Source organism: Carya illinoinensis, chromosome 7, assembly GCF_018687715.1.
Source record: "Carya illinoinensis cultivar Pawnee chromosome 7, C.illinoinensisPawnee_v1, whole genome shotgun sequence".
Taxonomy (NCBI): Eukaryota; Viridiplantae; Streptophyta; class Magnoliopsida; order Fagales; family Juglandaceae; genus Carya; species Carya illinoinensis.
Genome location: NC_056758.1, coordinates 30,652,112 through 30,674,393, shown reverse-complemented (window position 1 = coordinate 30,674,393; position 22,282 = coordinate 30,652,112). Strand labels below are relative to the sequence as shown.

Genomic DNA, 22,282 nt, shown 5'->3' with positions numbered 1-22,282 from the left:
ACTTTACTATAAATAAAATTGAAAATAGCATTTTGCATGAGAAAGATAAAAGCCAATTGCTTGGTCAATGCAGGTGAAACGGGGCCAAGAGAGAAAAAACACATTTTGGACCGAGAACCATCGTTGAAAGTTGAAACTTTGAAGATTTGGAATAAAACAGGGAGTGAGCTACTGTCCTGTTATTGTAGCATCGCTCTAAAGTTATTATTATTTTTATATTTTTTTAATATATTTAAATATTTTTAAAAAATAAAAAATATATTAATATACTTAAAATTATTTATTTAATCATTAAATAAAAAATTAAAAATAAAAATAAAATTTTGTAGAAAGTAAACTTGAGCGGTACACACTGAAAGGCACACTAGCTTTTTTTCATAAAAAATATACCTTTTCCTTCAGCACGTTAACCAAAGTTAAAATTGGCGGACAAAAGGAACTTGATCCCAAAAATGGACCATTCATATGACAGAACCATCTCCTGCAAAAGGAAAAATCAGATCAACATGGTGGAGGTATATCATATCGTATTTGTGTGGGCCAAACGCGTGTCTTCCTCGAACAAGTGGTATTGTTCTTAGTTTCAACAGGAAAAAATTTAATTATAAATATAATTATGTATTAATATGTGTATTAATCTATTATAATTAGTTAAAAAATAAATTTTATTAAAAATAATATTAATTTAAATTTTAAATATGAAAGAATCAATATTAATATACAGATTAGTACGTGACTTTACTTTTATATATAACAAAACTTTTTCAACAAAAAAGAAAGCATAATTCTATGCATAATATATCTTTGAAACCCAGGACAAGCTATTGCTTTAACAAGAGGATGCTTTTTGCTTGCTTTGTGCTTTAATTGAAACCCCGGATACAACTGGCAATGAAACGCATGGCAGATTGATGGCAATGTTAATTCATTAAAGCTGTTGTTGACTTTAATATTCTTAATTACTAAGTATTGTTTAATGGATAAAATTTGTCGTTATGTATTTTATTGGTATGAGATCATATTAAATTGATTCTACCAAAAGATGAAAAAACACTCCTTGGGGAAAGAGACGGTGGCAACAATAAATAAGGCAGGTAGGTTAGTTGAAACCATACAAACCACAGTACTTTAGATCTCTTCCTAGACCACGTTTACTGTGCAAAATACGAGAGCGACTCCACCACCAAAAAGCTACAAGTCGTGGCTCGAGCGTTCTCCGCTTTCTCCAAAGTCCACACCTTTCCCGCTCGGCCATTGACATAAACAATACAACTTCAGTTACAAACCCGCACACCCGTAGAAAGAGAGAGAAAATGAAGTACGTATTGGTGACGGGAGGAGTGGTGAGTGGGCTGGGCAAAGGCGTCACTGCCAGCAGCATAGGCGTCGTCCTCAAAGCCTGCGGACTTCGCGTTACCTCCATCAAAATTGGTATTTTTTATTTACCCATCGCTTCTATATTTCTTTTGGTTTTCTTGGGTTAAACGTTTATTTTGGTTTAAACAATGTTTGGCAATGTATTTATGAATTTTGGAGTCGTTGGTTTTATGACTTTCATATTTTCTTTCAAGTGGGATATGCTGGGATTCAACTTGGTCAAGCTGATTTTTTCTATTTTGTCTCTGCGTTTCTTATAGCAACTTCATAGTTTACTCTGGTTAAATGCTTTTAATCTCAAATGAGTAGCTTTTTATGCTGGAACTTGGTTTTTCTTTATGGGTCTGCATGTGGATAGCTTTTCTATTTATAAACGTACTCACATAAACGTCTGTGTTTGTGCCCCTTGTTGTAAGTTGTAACGGAGAATGTAGGATAAAAAAGTTTGAAAATTTTAGGAGCAATTCTATGTTTTCTTTTGCATCTAAGTTTCGGCAATTGATTGGTTGCAGATCCTTACTTGAACACTGATGCTGGTACAATGTCTCCCTTTGAACATGGGGAGGTTTTTGTTCTTGACGATGGTGGAGAGGTTTGTTTCCTTTTTTATTTATTTAATAAGATCTAATTTAATGCCTATTAGTTCATAAAGTATGAAATATAATTACTGGTTATATTCAGGGAGTATTATTATTTATGTGGGAGATAAATAATTAATCAGTCCATTATTTGGTTCTCTCTCAAAAGGTTGATTTGGACCTGGGAAATTATGAGCGATTCCTAGATGTAACGCTTACAAGAGATAACAACATTACTACGGGAAAGATATATCAGGTCCTAATTTATTTGATGTCATGCCAGATCTTTTAACTTTATTTTAAGTTCAACGAGCATCTTAAAATGGCTCTGTTTCTCCATTCAACCAGTCTGTCCTTGAGAAGGAACGGCGAGGTGATTACCTTGGGAAGACTGTTCAGGTGGGATACGTCAACTCAGTAGGCCTTTTATTACACTTGCATGGGGAGATCACTGTCCACTGAACTTTACCATGTTTGGGTGGATTCCAGGTGGTACCACACATCACAGATGCCATTAAGAATTGGATTGAAGCGGTTGCTGTCATTCCTGTTGATGGACAAGAAGGTCCAGCAGATGTTTGTGTGATAGAGTTGGGAGGGACTGTAGGTATGAGCTATTCAAAACAAGCAGGCATCTAGTGTGTTGAGAATTATCTCTATGTTTTACTTTACTTGCAAGAGGTAATGGTAGTTTATCTTTTGAATAGGTGACATCGAATCAATGCCATTCATCGAGGCTCTTCGACAATTGTCCTTTTCAGTTGGTAAGGTTGGTCTTGTTTTGGGTTCCACCAAAGAAAAACATGCCTTACAGGGTCAATCTAAGGGCGGGTCCCCATCTCCCCCCCAATTTTTTTAAATCACGTTCCTACCAATTTGTCCCTCTTAAAAGGTTATAAAAATATATTTTGGCCCCCAAAAAATTTAAAATAGCCTCTTTAATCAACAATCTATCATAGTAAAAAAAAAGAAATAAATATATTTAGGTGTATGCTAAACTTTAAAATCTAATTTCTACGTTGCTTTTTCTAGTTCTTAGCTTGTAATTAGGTGTTTTCTCTTGTATACTCTATGTGTACTTGGTTTATGCCTAATTACGTGGATTAATAAATTTCTTTTTACCCATAAAAGGACTTTAAAATCTAACATAAAATCTTGTAAATCTTCAAAAAACTCAGAAATTTGGCTGTTGAATTGAAGTAAATATATATACAGTAGAGTTGAATACTAAAATAGTTTGTATGGTTTCCTTAGGTAGATTGATCCATGACTATAAAATCAAAATTTTTTACTCTAGATTTCACCACTAGTCAAATCAGTCACCGCACCACTATTTCATCAGTAAACAATTAGAAACATCAATTTAACCCCAATAATTGTTTGAAAGTGTTATTGGCGTGTTACATGTAAAGCAAAAAACAAAAAAACATCTTTAAAATAAAAATGTACTTTGGAAAAAAATAAAAAATAAAAAAAATGCAAAAAAAGGGGAGGCCCACAAGATTTTTTTTTTTTTTTTATTAGTGAATAGGATTTTATTGATCATAAGAGTAGGCAAGAGTCAAATACATAGGCTCCTGAGATGGCCATGCTAACACCCACCCACTGGTGGGGAAGAGATCGTAGCTGGGGTGGAGGGGGAGTCTCACCCATCCTCCTAGACTATTCCACCTCCTCCTCCCCCTTAGTTTTTTTTTTTTAATTAATTTGAAATTAAATTTTTGGTTTTTGTGTTTTTATTGTTTTAAAAAGTACTTTTAAAAAATTAAAAAATATTTTTTTAAGCTTTTACCTGAGACGCATAGGTGGCCTCTTAAATGAGAAGCATTGAAAATCAATGGTGCTGACATGTTTTTTCTAACTATTATACTAATGAAGTACGGATGGACTGATTTGATCAATGTTGAGAATTGGTGTAGCAAAACGTTCAACTTTAGAGATTAGAGACCACAAAGCATACCACAAGGACTACTTTACTATTCAACCACATTTTTGGAAACCCCCCATAGCGTGTATTTAACCCTCTTTTCTTTTTATTTTTTATTTTATTGTTTTTTGGTTTGGTAAGTAATGGATCATGATTCTTATATGTTATAATAAAAAGAATTCTTCATTGAAAATTGCAATAGGCACTACCCATTGAGTACACAGGAAGTATACAAAAGAGAAGCCTATCTAGAAGAAGATACATATACAAGAAAGTCATGTTGATCTAACCCATTAAAGTCCATGAAAATTATCCGAGATAAAAAGAGTAATGATAAAAAAATGTTTTGAGCTCCTCCCATGTCCTTTTGTGATTCTTAAAGTTATGTCATTCATATCCTTCCAAATGCACCAAGTGTGGCAAGTAGGAATCATCTTCCACATAGCTGCAATTTAAGGATAGTCACCTAATCCTCTCCAGGGATAAAATAGATACACAACTCGTGGGCATGACCCAACCAATTTAATTGGACTAAAAAAGTTACTCCACGTTGCACTTGTAGTCTCACAATGAAGTAGTAGATGATCAATTGATTCCCCACGCCTCTTGCACATACAACACCAACTGATGACCAAGATGTCTTTTAAAATTTCCATGGTTAAGAATCTTCCCTACAGATGTCCAAGCATAACCATATTTTCCATGCATTGCTTTCTCTATTTTCTCTTAAATTCCTTTAAAGCCGTTCCCTGTAAACATTGAACACATTAAATCTTTTGGTTAAAAGGGGAAATCCTTATCTATAATTTATGTTATTTTACTACTATAAAAGTGAGCCATATATCCGTAAACTGATGATGCTCTTTTTTTTTTAAAAAAAAAAATCTTGAATTAGGTTTATAATAATTTTTTATATGATATATATATTTATATATATATATGGCACAAATACATTATGAAAAATATATTAAAAAAACATTGAATTATTAACACCATGATGCCTTGATACATTATGAGCATTATAGTCTAGTCAAATACAATTAGTTTGGACTTAAAAACAACATTGCATCCAATTGGTTCTCAAAATTGGTATAACAAATTTTTCCCAGTATTCACCTTATTGTGCTCTTGGGTTGTGAATTTTCATCATGTTCAGAAAGAATCATGCTAATTTTATTTCCTTTATCAGGTCACAATAACTTCTGTCTTGTTCATGTGAGCTTGATACCAGTACTGGGTGTTGTTGGAGAACAAGTAATACTCCATAATCCCTTTATGAGACTTGCAAAGTTTTAGTTGTGCCATGTATTGATTGTAAATGTGGACATCAAAGCTGAGTATATTTGCTGAAATTAGGATATTACGTTTTTTGAATTGTAGTTCCCCCCATCTCTTTACTGTGAGTAAAATATGACTGTATCTGTGTTTTGTTGTGCAGAAAACGAAACCGACGCAACATAGTGTCCGGGAACTTAGAGCACTAGGTTTGACTCCTCACCTTTTAGCATGTCGCTCTGCTCAGGTATATCTTTTTAACCACTTGGAAACTCCATGCTCATGAGGGAATAAATTACTGGGACAAATCTAGCCCTAAAATCATCTGACAAGAGAGAAGGAAAAAGGAACTTTAGCTTGAAAACATTTTCAGTCGATCGATATAAAGCTTGCTTGCAAACTTCATCTTAGTGGGGTGGGTTTATCATGACAGTTTTTGGAAGGCTTAGTGCAAGCCTAAGTTATATATTCCATTTTTTGGTTGTGATTTTCTTGATAGTTATTTTGTTTTTATCAGTTTTCCATGTGACCAATGTTGCTATTAATCTGGATCTTTTAAATTCTGATTTTTTTATATGTAGTATTCTAAGATTTTATTAATAAATGCAAAGGGTGCAGTCCAAATACACAAGAACTACATAAGAGGGGCACCTAACTAGAAACCATCTTTCATATTGCTGCAATTTTTGGGTCACCATGTGGGATGGGACGACCAATTTTTGGGTCACCAAGAGGAGATTCGGGATTTGAATGCAGGAGATGATGGGAGGAAATTATGGGTTTGTCATTGGTGCCTTGTGAGAAGGAATGTTTAGGACTGGGAGTGTAGTTGGGAGCTATGTCTGAGGAAAATGTTGTTCCCCTTGTATCTCTTTCTCCAATAAACAATATAGCGAGTTCATCATCGGATTGGGTTTTGCATAAGGTTAACGAGATTGAGCATGTCAACATACAAACAGTCGATCTCTTATTTGTAGTAGTTCAGATTATATATATAGGTAGGCTAGTCAACGCTGCTAAATAGAGGGAGGCTACATACGGCGCTGCTCTTCCCGCTCAAACTAGATAGTACATAGACATGTAAATATGTTCTATATTTATCCCCCTTATATAGAACATATTTTTTTTTTTTTCTTTATTCATCAAAAAAAAAAATATGTTCTATATAAGGGGGATAAATCCTCTGAAAGATGTATTGAATTGAATCCATTTTGACATGGTATCAGAGCTTTCTTGAATTTTTTTCGATCTATTTTGTTTCGGCTTATCTCTAGTATTGTGGTCCTTTGAGGCTGTCGACAGTTCTCTGCATCTTGGACCGTGACCTGCAGCTCGGGAATTTCCCCAGCAAATCAAGCCCGTGCTCTGCAGTATTAGAAAACCTACAAAACGGTCCCCACCTCGGCCTGATTCAAGCCCTCCATTCCTCTTTCTAATACCTTCATCGCTTAGGATCGAAGTTTATCTCCAGTTTCTTTGACGAATCTGAGCTCCTCGGCAGATACCGGCAAGGTCATACTCGTGGCAAAGGGTTAAGATCTCGGAGTGGAAATCCATCCGGTCAGGATCGATCCACACGGTGCTCTGCAGTAACTGAGTTTCAGATCTTCATCCAGTCAGCTCCCGTTTTAAACCAGGTATTGTGTATACAAGACGCTCCCACTCACAGTCTCTTCCGGTGGCTCAACCAATATCTGATCCTACCATGCTCCAGGATCAATCAGTTGCAGCACCTTTAGAGCACTTGGTACGTCGCTCTTCTCGAGTATCAGTACCTCCGGATAGGTATGGGTGGTTTGCTTCTGCTCTTACTACTACATTATCCAATTTTGATATTCCCACCTGCTACTCACAAGCTGTCAAGCATAATTGTTGGCGACAAGCTATGCAGGAAGAAATTGACGCTTTAGAGGCCAACCACACCTGGGACATTGAGCCATGTCCTTCCACCATTGTTCCTCTGGGTTGCAAATGGGTTTATTCAGTCAAAATCCAATATGATGGAAGTTTAGATCGTTACAAAGCTCGGCTTGTTGCACTCGGGAATAATCAAGAATATGGTGTCAATTATGAAGAGACCTTTGCTCCTGTGGCTAAAATGACTACTGTTCGTATGATTCTAGCTCTTGCTGCTTCCAGTGATTGGCCACTACATCAGATGGATGTTAAGAATGCTTTCCTTCACGGGGATCTTAAAGAGTGTATTTATATGAAGCCACCCCCGGGATTGTTCAGCTCTCCAACTTCACATGTGTGTAAGGTTCGTCGCTCTCTTTATGGTCTCAAACAGGCTCCGAGGGCTTGGTTTGATAAATTCCGCACAACTTGATTACAATTTTCATTCAAGCTGAGCAAGTATGATACTTCATTGTTTCTTCGGAAATCAGACATGGGTATTGTTGTTCTTTTAGTCTATGTTGATGATATTGTGATCACTGGTTCCGATTCTGTCTTACTTGGTCAGCTCAAGACTCATCTCTTAGAGTCCTTTCATATGAAGGATCTTGGATCTCTTACATATTTTCTTGGTCTTGAGGTGCATCGTAGTCCCTCTGGTATTTCACTCAATCAACATAAGTATGCTAGTGACTTGGTGGCTACAGCTGGTCTACAGGAGGCTCCTTCTGTGGATACTCCTATGGAATTAAATGTCAAGCTTCGCAAAGAGGAGGGTGACTTACTTTCTGGTCCCAGTTTATATCGAAAGTTGGTGGGTAGCCTTGTTTATCTCACTATTACTCGACCCGACATTTCGTTTGCTGTACAGCAAGTCAGTCAGTTTCTTCAGACTCGTCATCTTCATTTGGCTGCTGTTCGTAGGATCATACAATATGTTAATGGCACTTCTGCTCGTGGTTTATTCTTCCCAGCCGGCAACTCGACTCGTCTGGCTGCTTATAGCGATGCTGATTGGGCTGGTTGTGCGGATACACGCCGCTCCATAACTGGTTGGTGTGTGTTCTTAGGTAATGCATTGGTCTCTTGGAAGAGTAAGAAGCAAGATCGAGTTTCTAAGTCATCTACAGAATCTGAATACCAAGCGATGTCTTTAGCTTGTTCTGAAATTATTTGGCTTCGAGGTATGCTTGCTGAGCTAGATTTTTCTGAGATCGATCCCACACCTTTACATGCCGATAATACGAGTGCTATTCAGATCACGGCCAATCCTGTCTATCATGAGCGCACGAAGCATATTGAAGTCGATTGTCACTCTATCCGTGAAGCATTTGAAGCTCGTATTATCACTCTTCCACATGTTTCTACTGAACTACAAATTGCTGATATTTTCACCAAGGCTCTCACTCGTCATCGACATTGCTTTCTAAGTAGCAAATTGATGCTTGTTGATCTACGGGCATCAATTTGAGGGGGGTTGTCAACATACAAACAGTCGATCTCTTATTTGTAGTAGTTCAGATTATATATATAGGTAGGCTAGTCAACGCTGCTAAATAGAGGGAGGCTACATACGGCGCCGCATACGGCGCCGCATACGGCGCTGCTCTTCCCGCTCAAACTAGATAGTACATAGACATGTAAATATGTTCTATATAAGGGGGATAAATCCTCTGAAAGATGTATTGAATTGAATCCATTTTGACAGAGCAGTGTGTGGGGATTTCATATGAAGGATGTGACAACCAATTTACAGCACTACTCACTTCGATTGAGGTAGGCCACTCACTTGAAACCAAATCAAGATTTAAGAAAAGCAGGGAGTTAAAGCATCTTTCTTGGGCAATCAACTACGACACTAAGGGAGGTAGTTCAAGTCGAGGGAAGACTAAAGGGAGAGCATTACGAAGCCGTCCTCATAGAGGGAGTTTCTAGTGGAGTAGTAGTCTTAAGGGAAACAAGGGGTTGGGGTTGGGGAGATGTGTTCTGTCCCTATTCGGGCTTGGTGTATTTTGGATAGATTTCTAATTTTCACGAGCTTATTGGCCATTAGGGGCTCTCTAGTATGGGCTAGGTGTTTCTTGTATACGCCCAGTGTACTTGGTTACTCCTATCGATATATATATAATATTTTTACTTAGAAAAAAAATATATATATATTGCTCACCATGTAACCCTCTCTAATTAGCAAAGAGGTTTGCTAACCTTTTGGACATAATCCAAGCCAATCCAAATCAACTGGAAACTCATTCCACAAGGCTGTCAATCTCGCAATGGAGTAAAAAAATGGTCTACAGATTTCCCTGCTTGCATGTAATGTATAATTGAAGCTGTTCTTAAAACATTAAAATCGTCTCAGTAACAGGTGTTTTGAATTTCCTTAGTCATTTTTTAATTCGTACTTGAGCAGTCATTGATGTAAATTGTGGTTTGACATTGAAATAGTCTCAGAAACTGGTGGTTTGAATGCCCTCATTTATTTTTTTGTTTGTACTTGAGCAGCCATTGATCTGAATTGTGATTTAAGTGCTTAGTTGTCATCATCGTATTCTTTAAATGTAAGGTTGACTATGTTGCAGCCTTTGTTGGAGAGTACGAAGGAGAAACTTTCACAGTTTTGCCATGTTCCTGTAAGTTGCTGAATTTTGCAAAGTGGATCTTTCAAAAGAACTCTATTTTTGTTTGCATTGTCCTTATGGTCTCTTGCAGGCTGGTAATATTCTCAATATCCATGATGTTCCAAACATTTGGCATGTCCCTCTCTTACTTAAGGTGGGTTCAATACAGTTCTTTAATTCCTCTTAGTCATTGCTGGTTCTAGTATATACCATCTAACGCTGTTGTATAATTAGTCATTTATTGCTTTTTCAGAACCAAAATGCTCATCACTCAATTCTAAAGCAGTTAAACTTACTCGAGTAAGTTTTTATTTTCTCTTTCCCCACCACCTAAGCCTCCTCTCCTCCTACTGTCAAAAGTTTTTCAAATGTGTAATGAAATCATGGGAAACTATATGTTTGATTGTGACCAACTTAGACTTTTAGGCGTTGTTTGGTTATACAATTCAGATGAGATGTTATAATATAATTTTTTAATATTAGTTTTGTTTTGAGATTTGAAAAAGTTGAATTGTTTATTATATTTTGTGTGGGGATTTGAAAAAGTTGTAATGATGAGTTGTGATAGTTTAGGTTTGGGTAAACAAACGAGACCTAGTTGATTCGCTGAGACATATTATATCTATGAACTTTTAACAGTAGAACTTTTCAACTCTGCAAACTAAATGCACCATCAATTTAGAAGCAATATACTTAATGCTTGAAGATTGATTACTATAACTTGTTATTAAAATTCTGTTTCAGCCTGGCTGCACCTCCTGCTTTACAAGACTGGACCAGGATGGCTGAGACATTTGACAATCTCACTGAATCTGTTAGTATTATCACGATTAGATGTAATGCTTTCTTTGAATACTTCTGTCTTGTCCATGGCAAATTATAACCTTCTGATGCTTGCAGGTGAGGATTGCATTGGTTGGGAAATATGTTGACCTAGCAGATTCATATCTTTCTGTTGTGAAGGTGTGATGCTAAAATTTCTTCCATACTTGATTTGAGTTGGAGGGTGGACGTATCATATGCAGAGCTTGCAATTTTATTGATAATGATGTATTACAGCAATAAGATATTTTTCTGAATATTCATATCCTAGTAGCTCATACAACCTGGTTTGGTTTCACAAACCTTTCAAACTATCTGATCTCATCTCAACAACATCCAAACACCATTCAAACATAACCATTTTTTAATTTCAAATTTTCAACTTTTTCATCTAATCATTACAACTCTCCCAAACTTCCAAACAAAACAATTCAACTTTTTCAAATCCCAAAACAAAAATAATATATTCTAACCCTATTTTAACTTTTATTCAACTTTTTCTCTCCTTTCCCAAAATCCCGTAAAAATCTTAACTCAAACCATTTTACTATTTCACAAATTATCTCACTACTATTCACAGATCTCTCATCTTATCTGTGTAACCAAACAAGGCCTTAGTCTAATTGATTTGTTTTTACCCACAAAATATGCACTGCTTGTTACCAATAATGTGGATTCAATCATAGCACAGGAATGGTGCATCATCCACATATTAATTGCTTTATGGTTAATCTGATCAAATAATTACTGAATCATGTCAATGCTTTTTTTTTTTTTTTTTTTTAATTTTTTAATTTTGGTTCCTGTCTTTGATATAATTATAGCTCTATACTGGTTCCTCTACATGTTTTTTTTTATTAACCATGATGTTCTGGGGAATGAAAACCATATTGTTTTCTTGTAATTGCATATGATGATCAAGCTGATTGAAAAAATTGGATGTGTGATTTTATTGACTTCCCAGTTTAAATCTCTAAAGTCTATAAATATTATTTCCATCATGTCGACTACCCTTATTTTTTGCCTAATTTCTTGCAGGCCCTTTTGCATGCTTGCATCGCGTGTTCTTTGAAGCCGTCAATTGATTGGATTGCGGCTTCTGACCTTGAAGAGGATAGTGCTAAATTGGTACTCATCCCTTAGAAGTTGCATTTATAGAGGCTTTTGTTTGATGTAAAAATTCGGTATTACTTAAAAATTTGTGTTCCTCTTACAGACACCAGGAGCACATGCTACTGCATGGGAGACTTTGAGGGTAAGCTCTGCTTTGAATGGTTGTTGTTATTTTTAACGTTCTCAGTTTTCCTTTTAGCATGCAACACCTCTTTCGCTAATTCAAGATTGTGGTTTTGTTCATTATCCTTAAAATAGTAAGATTGAAATATGCAAATACAGCTACAGATTGCCCTGTCCTGGTTTAGATATTTCCAAATCATCCCTGTTAGGGGTAGGTGGGTCTTGGTCCGGATTTCAGGTGAAGTTGCTCTCCATGGCATGGGGTTTGATGGCAGAACCTTGTTCCATCTGTCATCATTAGCCAGTCTAGAAAGATGCATTAGAAGAGCAATGGGGCTTCTAGAATATCTCATCCCAGTGATCCCACATTGTAGATTGGCTTCACTGAGGTTCTTGACTAAGGAAGGTTGATTCAGATTGTCAAAAATGGTATAGGACAAGTAGATTCCACAATGTGATCTAGGCTGACATGATAGTAACATAATACTTTTTTGATAAGAAAGATAACATTTTATTAATAGAAGTAAATAGGGAGAGGTATACAAACAACATACACCCAGTTACACAAAAAGGAGCTAGAAAGGGATACAAGATTGAAGCAAGCTCCATTAAGTACACAAGGATGCCCAAAGAAATAAAGTATGGAAGAAGAAACTTCTTAGCTCATCTGGAGAACGCTCCTTGTTTTCAAAACTTTGATCATTCATTTCAATCCATAAGCACCACATGATACATAGAGGGATCATCCTCCATACATCCTCAATATGTGAATTGGCCATGCATCTTTGCCGACATGCAAGTAAATCAACCATCCTCTTGGGCATTACCCAAGCAATGCCCGTTCTATGAAAGATTTCTGCTCATAACATTCATGCCACCTCACAATGAAGTAAAAGATGGTCCACCAATTCTTCATTCTTCTTACCCATATAACACCATTCCATAATGACTAAACCCCTCTTTCTCAAATTATCCAATGTCAAAACTTTCCCAAGACCTGCTGTCCACCCAAAGAAGGCACCTTAGTTTTCCAAATAGGTCTTCAAGGGAACGAAGTATGATTTTGGCTTGACAAAGCCTTATACAATGACTGAACAGGAAACTTCCGATTCCCAGTCTTCATCCACAACAATCTTAAGTGGTTCCTGCCCCTTTTTTTTTTTTTTTTAAAGTGGTTACTTCTCTTTTTCCTTTTAAAACGATCACGTCCTGTACCTAGGGGTGAATCTTTTAACCTGAAATCTACAAAATATATAAAACTCAGATACAATAAAATCAAATATCTCGAAAATCCTTCAAAGAAAGTAAACTCGGCACTGCTACATATTCGCTAAAATCTCACAAATCCACTTATGCCACCTGGCATATATCTCACATTTCTCTTATAATCTTGTGACGTGCTATCTATTCCAACTGTCACAATCATCAAGGTCATCTGAAAAAAATGGTGGAGATAAATGGGTGAGTCCACAAACTCAGTAAGTAGCGAACTTATACTAGTATATAAACATGAGCCAGTTACAAAATGCAGAATAAAACAGTCTAAAAAAAAATAAAAATGGTATTTCAGAAGCATTTCATTACAAGAATAATATAGGCAAAAGACCTTAGGCATAAACATGTTGAAACAACATCAGAAACAGAAACAAAGGCCATGTTCACTCCTGTGGGAAGGTTGTGCATATTAGTGGTTAGCCAAGTAGAACAGAAACCACTTTGTCTCCAAAGTGAGTGCACTCAAAACAAAGGCCATGTTTACCCCCATGGCAAGGTTGTGCACATTTGCAATTAGCCAAGTAGAACATAAATCACTTTTCACCAAAGTAAATGCACTTAGAACAAAGGCCATGTTTACCCCTGTGGCAGGGCTGTGCATATCTGTGGTTAGCCAAACATAAAATAAATCACTTTGTCACCAAAGTGAGTGCACTTAGAACAGAGGACACAATTTTTCACTTGTGGCAAGGTCAAAACAAAGGCCATCATTTTACATCCATTGCAAGGTCAAAATAGAGGGCACATAATATATTTATGCAAGGCCATTAGAGACCACAATTATTACCCATGGCAGGGTCTATAACCAAAGCAAAACAAAATCTTATGCCTCATGGTTTTCAGATACATTGCAATATCAAAACAATATACTGAACATATAATATCATATAATTAGATAAAAAATTTCAGACTTCATAATCACATTTTATGCAATAGAGAAATGGAGTATAAAAATTGTTCATGTATACACCAGTCATGATAAAAAGTCGCATTTTATTTCTCGGATAAAAAGTGGTGCAGAAAATAATTAAGGTTGTTTTCATAACAAAAATATGCATTTTTTTTTTTTCACAAAATCAACCTGTTAGTTTTTGGCAAAGTCTATCATAGGAGCACCGTTTATTTGACTTCTGCAGTGTACTGTCTAATATTTGAACTCAAACAGTAGCAGTATCACAACCTAATCCAGAAAAATATCACTCCATATTAATTTTTTTTTTTTATTGGTACTGGGTGTTTAGGAACAACGTCCCGACTAATCCCAAAGGTGCACAGGCTCTCGGTAAGGAATTTTTCACAAATGAATCTCAGGTAATTCAAGGAGAAAATCCCCTAGTCTAATGGCCCCTAAAGATTGTCTGCACCTAAGGGAATTTGAACCTTAGACCTGGGGGGAGCATGCCCCCAAGCCCAAAGACTTTACCACTTGAGCCAACCCCTAGGGATTCACTCCATATTAATAACTCATATCAGTACAGACCTAACATATCTAACAAAATTCTATAACCCAAACCATAGCTCAATAAGTGCCAAAATCCATGAGCCCATAAACAAATAGTCCATCATGGCACCTCAGTTTTTTATGACCCAAGCACAATGTCTGAAAATACTACTACACCAATAGCTTAGAAGCCCAACCTCATTGGATTTGCTTAAATCTCATTCCAACACACACCACATTTACATTCATACTGTTGACACGTCAAAACACCAACTCACATTTTACAGTCATTCCTTTCTCCGACCATGATATTACCATCAAGGAACCTTCCAAACTAGGTTGCTACCAGCATGGTGTAGGGCAGGGGGAACCCTTCCCTGCACTCCGCTCGGCGCTCCACACCATGCAAGGGAAGGGTTTTCAACCCCTCCCCTTGCCCCCGGGTGGCAGGGGCAGGGTCAAAAACCTCATCTGTCCCGCCCCCCACCTAGGCCAACCCATTGGGTATTAAAAACTATTTTTTGGTCCGAAAAGATATTTTTGGACCCAAATTATAATATAATTAAAATTTATAAATACAAATAGAATTTAAACTCATTAGAGTTATATTTTGGATTGATTTGGCCTCCTAGGCCAACCTTTATATAAGAGGCCAAGGCAATACAATAGTTATACTAAAGCAATGTGAGACTTACTTACCAAGCAATCCAATAACTTGAATACAACTTCAAGTCTTCAATAAATTGTATATATCTATATACAATATATTTATTTATATAAATATATAAAAAAATATTTTTTTCCATATGGTGGAGCCTGTGGAGGGCGGGGCGGGGCCCTACTGGGAATTCTCCCTGTGGGGCGGGGTAGCGGGGGCACCCCTATTCCAAACATCAACCAAGCTATGACATCACCCAATTCCAAAAAATTACACAATTCTTACTCCAGTTTCTAGTAGAACAACAACCATTTGAGCCACAAAAATATAGGGTAAATATATGGGTAAAGCAAGAAAGTCTTACCCAACTCAAAGGGGTGTTCTCTTGGATTTCGGGAGTAAGGTGGCATTGCAAAGAGGGTTGGACAATGAAACATAAGTAAGTTGGGTTCAAGAGAGAAACCGTGTGAGGGAGAGAGAGGAGCTGTAACACTTACTTTGATGTAGCAAGGCGGTGTGGCTTGACATGGCACTAGTCACTGTGATTAGCTTAAGCATGGGGAGAGAGGGAGGGAGAGAGAGAGAGAGAGAGAGAGAGAGGCTCACAAGCAGTTTCATGCGACATCGTGAGTTACAAACGTGGTGTGGAGGTGCAACTGAGAGATTGCAAGGCGCATAATAGAGGGTCAGGCGCATTAGTGGATATGGCTGCTACGATGCGATAAAGCCAAGCCGAGAGAGAGAGAGAGAGAGAGAGAGAGAGAGAGAGAGAGCAATCAGAGTGGGGGAAAGAGTGTGTGCATCTGAAAGATGAAACAGAGGGATAGAAAGGACGAGGGGCTTATCGGTTTGGCCTCAGGGTCAGATGGCAAGGAGGATGGTTGCGGCAACACTGCCATAGATGTGAGTTGAAATCATAGAAAGGGAGAGGGTGAACGTGGGTGCCTGGTGCTGGGGGGAGAGGGAGGGAGAAAGAAAGTTTTAGGGCTTACTCAAAAAAACACAATTTTAGGGTCCTTTTTTTTAATAAATATTACAGCCACAAGATTTTACAAAAGTAAACTCATAAACTGACATAACTTCATGTGATATATTAGATCTACTTTACAATCTGACTTACCATATAAGGTCACGTCAATTTGTGGATTTACTTTTGTAAAAATCTTTTATGGCCAAAGCATTTATTGTTTTTTTTAGACCGAACGGTCTAGGCTTGGGCTTTAGAAATGGGTGGGCTTCTCAAACAGGCTTGGGGCTTATCTGGTTATGACAAAAACATCATTTGCTTGTAAGCATTTTGTGGTTGTAGCACTGCAACCAAATTTTCATAGTGTATTGCATGTGGAAAAATGAGGAAAGGAGGGTTTGTTACATTTAAATGGAACCGGTTTTGACAAAGCTTACTCTTTCAGAATGCTGCATGTGTCTTGGTTCCTGGTGGATTTGGAGATCGTGGTGTTAGAGGTATGATATTGGCTGCAAAGTATGCTAGAGAGAATAGTGTTCCCTTTCTTGGGATTTGCTTGGGCATGCAGATTTCTGTCATTGAGTTTGCTAGATCTGTAAGTGGCCTTTCTTTCGTTATATTCCCTATCATTTTACGGTTTGTATGATCCCTACTTTAATTAATTGGTTCTAGGTTTTGGGTTTGGAAAGTGCAAACAGCACAGAGTTCGATGATCAGACACCAAATCCAGTTGTAATTTTCATGCCTGAGGTATGTAGCATTTATTATGAAGTTGTTTAATTGCCTTTAATGATGCATACCCTGCATTTATTCTGCAATTATTATCATTTCATTTCTGCTCTAGGGTTCAAGAACTCATATGGGAAGCACAATGAGACTTGGATCTCGAAGAACACTATTCCAGACCCCTGATTGTATTACTTCAAAACTGTAAGTAATTTTTATAACCGATCATTTCTGAAAATACCAAAAAGTAGCTGTAACATACTTGCACTAATTGATAGCTATATGAGCTTTTTGAAAATGCCCATTGTTTTCCTTATGTGTCAATCCCTTGACTATGATTTTATGTACCCATCAGGTAGTCTGCAAGGACAAATAATTAAAGGCTGGCCTGTCCAGTAGTCATAGACAAGTGTTAGTGATAGAATGGTATCAATTTATGAACTAGTAAACTTACTGGCGGTTTAGTTGACAAGTATGGATTTTAATGAAAATAATGATCAACTTATCTGGAACAGCGTTAGTCCATTGCTGCACTAATAAGTCCTTAAAGTCTGGTACCCCTTTTTCTGCTGCTTTTCAACCAATAAGTCTGCTATTTTTGGAAATAGTACTGCCTGTATATTCTAAGAGTACTTTGTTGTTAGCATTAACAAGTTAGCATTAACTGTCATGTGCATGTATGTAAATATTTCTTCGTAATTGCTAGGTACCACAATTCAGAGTCTGTGGAGGAACGGCATAGGCACAGATATGAGGTTAATTTTCAAATCGATTGCAGTGGGAAAACATGATGCTAGGCTTTATTTTCCTCTAAATATAGTGGCATGGTATAATATTTTAGCAATTGCCTGGTGCAGGTGAATCCTGAAGTTATTGGAACTCTAGAAGAAGCTGGCCTCAAATTTGTTGGGAAAGATTATAGTGGAAGACGGATGGAGGTGGGTTTTACTGCTAAGTGATAACTAGATGGGCTTGAACTCGCATGAAACAGGGATTCCTCATTATTGATTTAATTATGACTGCCTTAGTCTGACTATTTATCCTATTTTAAGAGAGTTTTTTTCTTTGGTAGTGGTCATTTACTTCTGTCATGGATTGGAGCTCATTGGCTTGCTTCCCCCTCCCCCGATTAAGCTTGAGCTTATCTAATTGACTGTTTCTGCAAAGAAGTCAAGTAATTTTTTATTCTTATTTGTGCTTCCAAATTATATTGAATTTTAAACTTCCATTTTTCCCGTGTCATGCAGATTTTAGAGCTTCCAAATCATCCCTTCTATGTAGGAGTACAATTTCATCCAGAATTCAAATCACGGCCTGGGAGGCCCTCGCCTCTATTTTTAGGTATTCAATGGTCAACAAATGGGCCTTGCATATCTTATTAGCTACTCTTCTGAGGGCCATGTATATAACCTGATATGTTGGATCGCCTTATCAATATCCATCCAAGTCCACTAGGAAAGAACATGATGATCTGGGACTTAAGAAAAGACATGGTCCTAAATTGAGCAGAACAGCCACAAAGAGTTTGGATGAGACTGCCACTTACTATTTGGCTAAGGTTTTGTTGGCTTGTAAATTAGCATATTGGTACAAGTTTATTCCCTAGCCAGTTGCCCATGGATGTATATAAATATAAATTTGTTTCATGAAAAGATCCATTCTGGTTTAATGTGTCCAGCATTGATTGCTTGTAGTGGATATTCTTGGTTCTACACCCACACTTATGGTGCTATTACCCACACTTATGGTGCTATTCTTTTATTGGCTCATTTGGTTATACATTTATCATTGTAAGTGAACTCACAGTTGGTGGTGCAATATGGAGACTCACCCCCTTTCGAACAAAATAGAGTAGAACTGCAATTATTCCTTCATAGGAAACGGGTAGAATTTTACTTATCGAAAAAGAAAGCTGATGGAATTATATAGATGCTATCTTCCATTGCAGTCCTTGCATTTTTCTTGTACCATGAATACATGTTCTCCATCTAGAGTCCAATCTGTTAAAAATTCCTATGGAGTTTTCAGATATCTTCAATTTAACTTTTTGCCTTTTCAATGTAGGTCTCGTATTGGCCGCAAGAGGACAGTTAGAAGCATATCTTGACAGGCATCAAAATGGAACTTGATTAGCAGCTTGTCTCACTCTTCTTATCTTCCAGATCATTCTTTCAAGGTGGTCTAGTTTTCAAGATGCAGAAATTTTAGGAAAGTATATGTTTGCAACTTGCCCTGTTTTTTCGCTGCATTGTGCCCCCTGCTTCTTTTGGGATGGGTGGTAAATTTATTGCTACTGTTGGACCCAAACCCATGTTGCATAAGTAGCACGTTGGGTTAGGACATTTTTCTCTGGCTTTTTTGGCACTACATGCACATGCTTTTATGCATGCGAACTTGTGAGATTGTGCAGGATATAAACATGTACTAGAAGTTGGGGTCAGTCATATTATCATGACTGGTCTGTATATTGGAATCTGATTGGAGATGGATTTCACATACATTTTCCTATAAACATGCTTAGCCATCTTGAGCTCAGGTTGGGACCTAGCCATCCTAAACTGTGCTCAATTGCATTTTGGGTATGCCATGTTATGGGACAAATTCTTGGTATGGTTCCACAACGCACATTCAACGGCTATGATTTGTGGGTGTGCGAGTTGTCTTGCCTCTGGGTGTAACTAGTGTGTAATGCCACCTGATTTTAGGCATGATTTGATTTCTGAACTTACAGAAATGTGTCTAACCTCCTAATGCAGGAAAAGAATTGATACTTTCTGGCGGATTATCATGAAGTTTCCCAAACTGGACGCCCGATATGATTTCCTGCTGCATTTTGAAGTTTTGTTTCCTTCAGTTCAAGGCATTACGTATCAACAAATATGCAAAGCCATTTGCTGTACCATGGCAATGATAATTGATTGTCAACATTGAGTTTTTAGGAAAGCCAAACATAGTTATCGTGTTACTTTTCGGTTTTAGACTACTCTCACTGTTTAATGGCCAGTAACAGGCCCTTTTGATTGGAAAGACCAAGTAGGACTCAGATGTTTAATTCAAAACTTTTTCCGTAGGAGCTCTTATATCTCATTGTGCAATGTATGATCTTCCAGGATTTGGAAACTGTTGCCAATAGAGATATCTGGATGTATGAAATTATATCTATAATGTGACTTTGTAGCATATTATGAGGAACATGAGTTTATGCAATTGTATTTCAGAGCCAAATTGATGTACTATATTCCAATCTTTGAGACTACATCTAAATTTCCAATTTTACAAGGTGCAGCTTATTCTTCATTCTTCAATAAAACTTGCAATGAATTACTCTGCCTTTATTTTTAATAAAATGCCATCTGAATGATGGTAACTACAGTCCAGCTTTTAACCTTTGGAATTCCCCAGGAACTACATTAGTTAAATACTCGGCTCAAGGACTGAGAGACTTGTTCAACCTACTAGGTGCACTAACGAAAGGGCAGATTGATGTCTAAACATTTGAATGCATAGCTTGTAAGCTTTATGAGTTGTAAAAGCACCTGACTTTGTTTTATTTTTTGGACGAGCTTTCCAAGATTTTTGTTTCATTCGTCTTTGTTTGATTGTTTCTAATCATATTTCTGCGACACTTTGGCCTCTGATTTTTCACTCAGTACTACTCAACGAGAAGAACAAAGAAATCCATATTCACATAGAAAAGCAAGTTCGTTCTATGAATCAAGAACTGAATTTCCTTATTTTATTACTTTGTAAACAATCAAACCCTGTTGCAAGCCTTCTCGTAATTACAAAAGTGCCGGAATGTCTATCTCTTTCAATGAATATCATAAGAACTGCGAAAAAAAAAAAAAGCCGGTACCAAGAAAGAGAAGTGAAACTTGATGAAGCAAAATTCTTCACGAACGACGATCGATTAACCTGTTTCTCTGTTTTGCGTCTTACTGTACTGCAGATATGAGATCTGTCTCTGCAGTTTCATTTGCGCATAGAATTTAGCAATGAACTCTTCGGCTCTCAAATCAATCCCATCTTCCTCGCACGTAACCATTTCTTCACAACCCCCACAGCCATCTTCTTGAACTTCTTCTTCTTCTTCATCTCCACCATTTAGGAAACTCTTCCTCCCACCATCATAGCCATTTACATCATCATCAATATCATCATCAAAATCATAATCGAAATCAACTTGTGGGGTAATGCACGGAATGTTAGGCAGGTGGAACCGTATGGAGGCCGGGCGGTGCATTTTGACATGGAAAATGGGGGTCTTGTCGAAGGAGAGCTCGCGCTCTCCATAATGTATTTGATCGTGGCGAGCACTCTGACCAATGCTCCGAATATATTTGGGCAGAAGGCGCAGTTCTATCATGAGACGGCGTTTGAACACACCGCCCTTTCGTGCCCATAACAATGCCAAACGCAAGATGTTCCATGCTCTGCGAGCAACATCACTCTTCTTCTTCGGCATTTTCAGCTTGCTAGCTATATAGCTGTTATGTATATATTGCTTCCAGCCCAAAGCCGAAAGAGCAGCAGCCGTATAAGTTATATAGTAATACTATTGTATGGAAATAAAAGGAGATCAAGTACTTTGAGAGAGTTCCTAGCTTTTTGCTTGTTGAAAGATTTGGGAAGAGGAAAGCTTTTGTGTTTTGAGCTGGTTGTTATCAGATGATGATTAATGAGAGGATGTAGTGTTATTTATATGTGTGTTTGAAATCATTGTACGCGGTGCGTTAGAGAGAGAGAGAAAGATAGGGGTGGGGTGGGGTAGGGTTGTTTGGTGTGGAAATGTGAACTGTAGGCGGTGGAACCTCGAGGAGGATGCGGGGGAGTCAAGCTGGAGAATGGAGATCATGCAATGTGTTTCCAAATGTACCCCTTGCTTTATAGAATTGTTACTGATAGGAGCCACAGAAAGTCATTTCTGCCTCTAGGATCGACCCAACCAAAGAGTAAAATATTAGTGTTGTGTCAAATGATTTTGGCAATGTGGTCATGAGTATTTGGATGTTCACTTTTTGCATGCTTTCTTAGCTGTAATAGTATATATTATATGATCAGCAAATTAACTTGCCAGATCATGATTTAGGGAATTACCTTTTTAGGAGATGTTATGTAGATAAGATGTGACTACAATTAGTTGGAAATTAAACATCAAGATTCATGAAAAATGGAAACAGATGTATTATGATCAAGAAAAATGAAATAGAGATTAGTAAATCTAGGAATAAAAAATAATTTAGTCAAGGGATTCACACGTGAAGCTTCCTCTGATCTAAGTTGTAAATTGTGGGTAAAGTTCTAAGAAAGCATCAGTACAGAATCTCAACCCTCTTTTCACACCTTTTCTTTGGCTTGCCAGAAAGTGACACACATAAAAGCAAGCTGTTTTGTTGTTACTTTCAAGAAACTCGATCGTTGACAGAATTATTTTAGGCCTAACCCCTCATGATCTGTCCGTTAGAATATTAAACGAGGACTGTACA

General features: G+C 37.3%; 2 protein-coding genes across 5 annotated transcripts; one reads left to right on the top strand and one right to left on the bottom strand.

Moving 5' to 3' along the window:
- Positions 1–1,070: 1,070 nt before the first annotated feature.
- Positions 1,071–20,021, top strand: LOC122315847 (CTP synthase-like). 4 transcript variants are annotated; one of them, XR_006244150.1, is made up of 23 exons: positions 1,071–1,431; positions 1,890–1,969; positions 2,125–2,211; positions 2,304–2,354; positions 2,445–2,562; positions 2,663–2,719; positions 5,072–5,136; positions 5,321–5,404; positions 9,633–9,683; positions 9,763–9,825; positions 9,925–9,971; positions 10,416–10,485; positions 10,572–10,634; positions 11,532–11,621; positions 11,710–11,748; positions 16,516–16,665; positions 16,743–16,820; positions 16,915–17,000; positions 17,503–17,551; positions 17,654–17,734; positions 17,869–17,970; positions 18,044–18,137; positions 18,861–18,973. XR_006244150.1 is itself a non-coding variant. In XM_043132084.1 (23 exons), exons 1-22 carry the CDS (start codon positions 1,314–1,316, stop codon positions 18,923–18,925), a joined length of 1,686 nt encoding a protein of 561 aa, XP_042988018.1. In that variant the 5' UTR covers positions 1,074–1,313; the 3' UTR covers positions 18,926–18,972; positions 19,553–20,021. The 4 variants fall into 4 exon arrangements, 2 of the variants coding, with proteins under 2 accessions (XP_042988019.1, XP_042988018.1); XR_006244149.1 differs by lacking the exon at positions 17,869–17,970 and adding an exon at positions 19,553–20,021 and having other exon boundaries at positions 1,073–1,431; positions 18,861–19,004; XM_043132084.1 differs by lacking the exon at positions 17,869–17,970 and adding an exon at positions 19,553–20,021 and having other exon boundaries at positions 1,074–1,431; positions 18,861–18,972.
- A 485-nt stretch (positions 20,022–20,506) lies between these two features.
- On the bottom strand, positions 20,507–21,475 carry LOC122315848. The gene has a single exon (XM_043132086.1). It carries the CDS (start codon positions 21,259–21,261, stop codon positions 20,707–20,709), a length of 555 nt encoding a protein of 184 aa, XP_042988020.1. The 5' UTR covers positions 21,262–21,475; the 3' UTR covers positions 20,507–20,706.
- Positions 21,476–22,282: the final 807 nt, after the last annotated feature.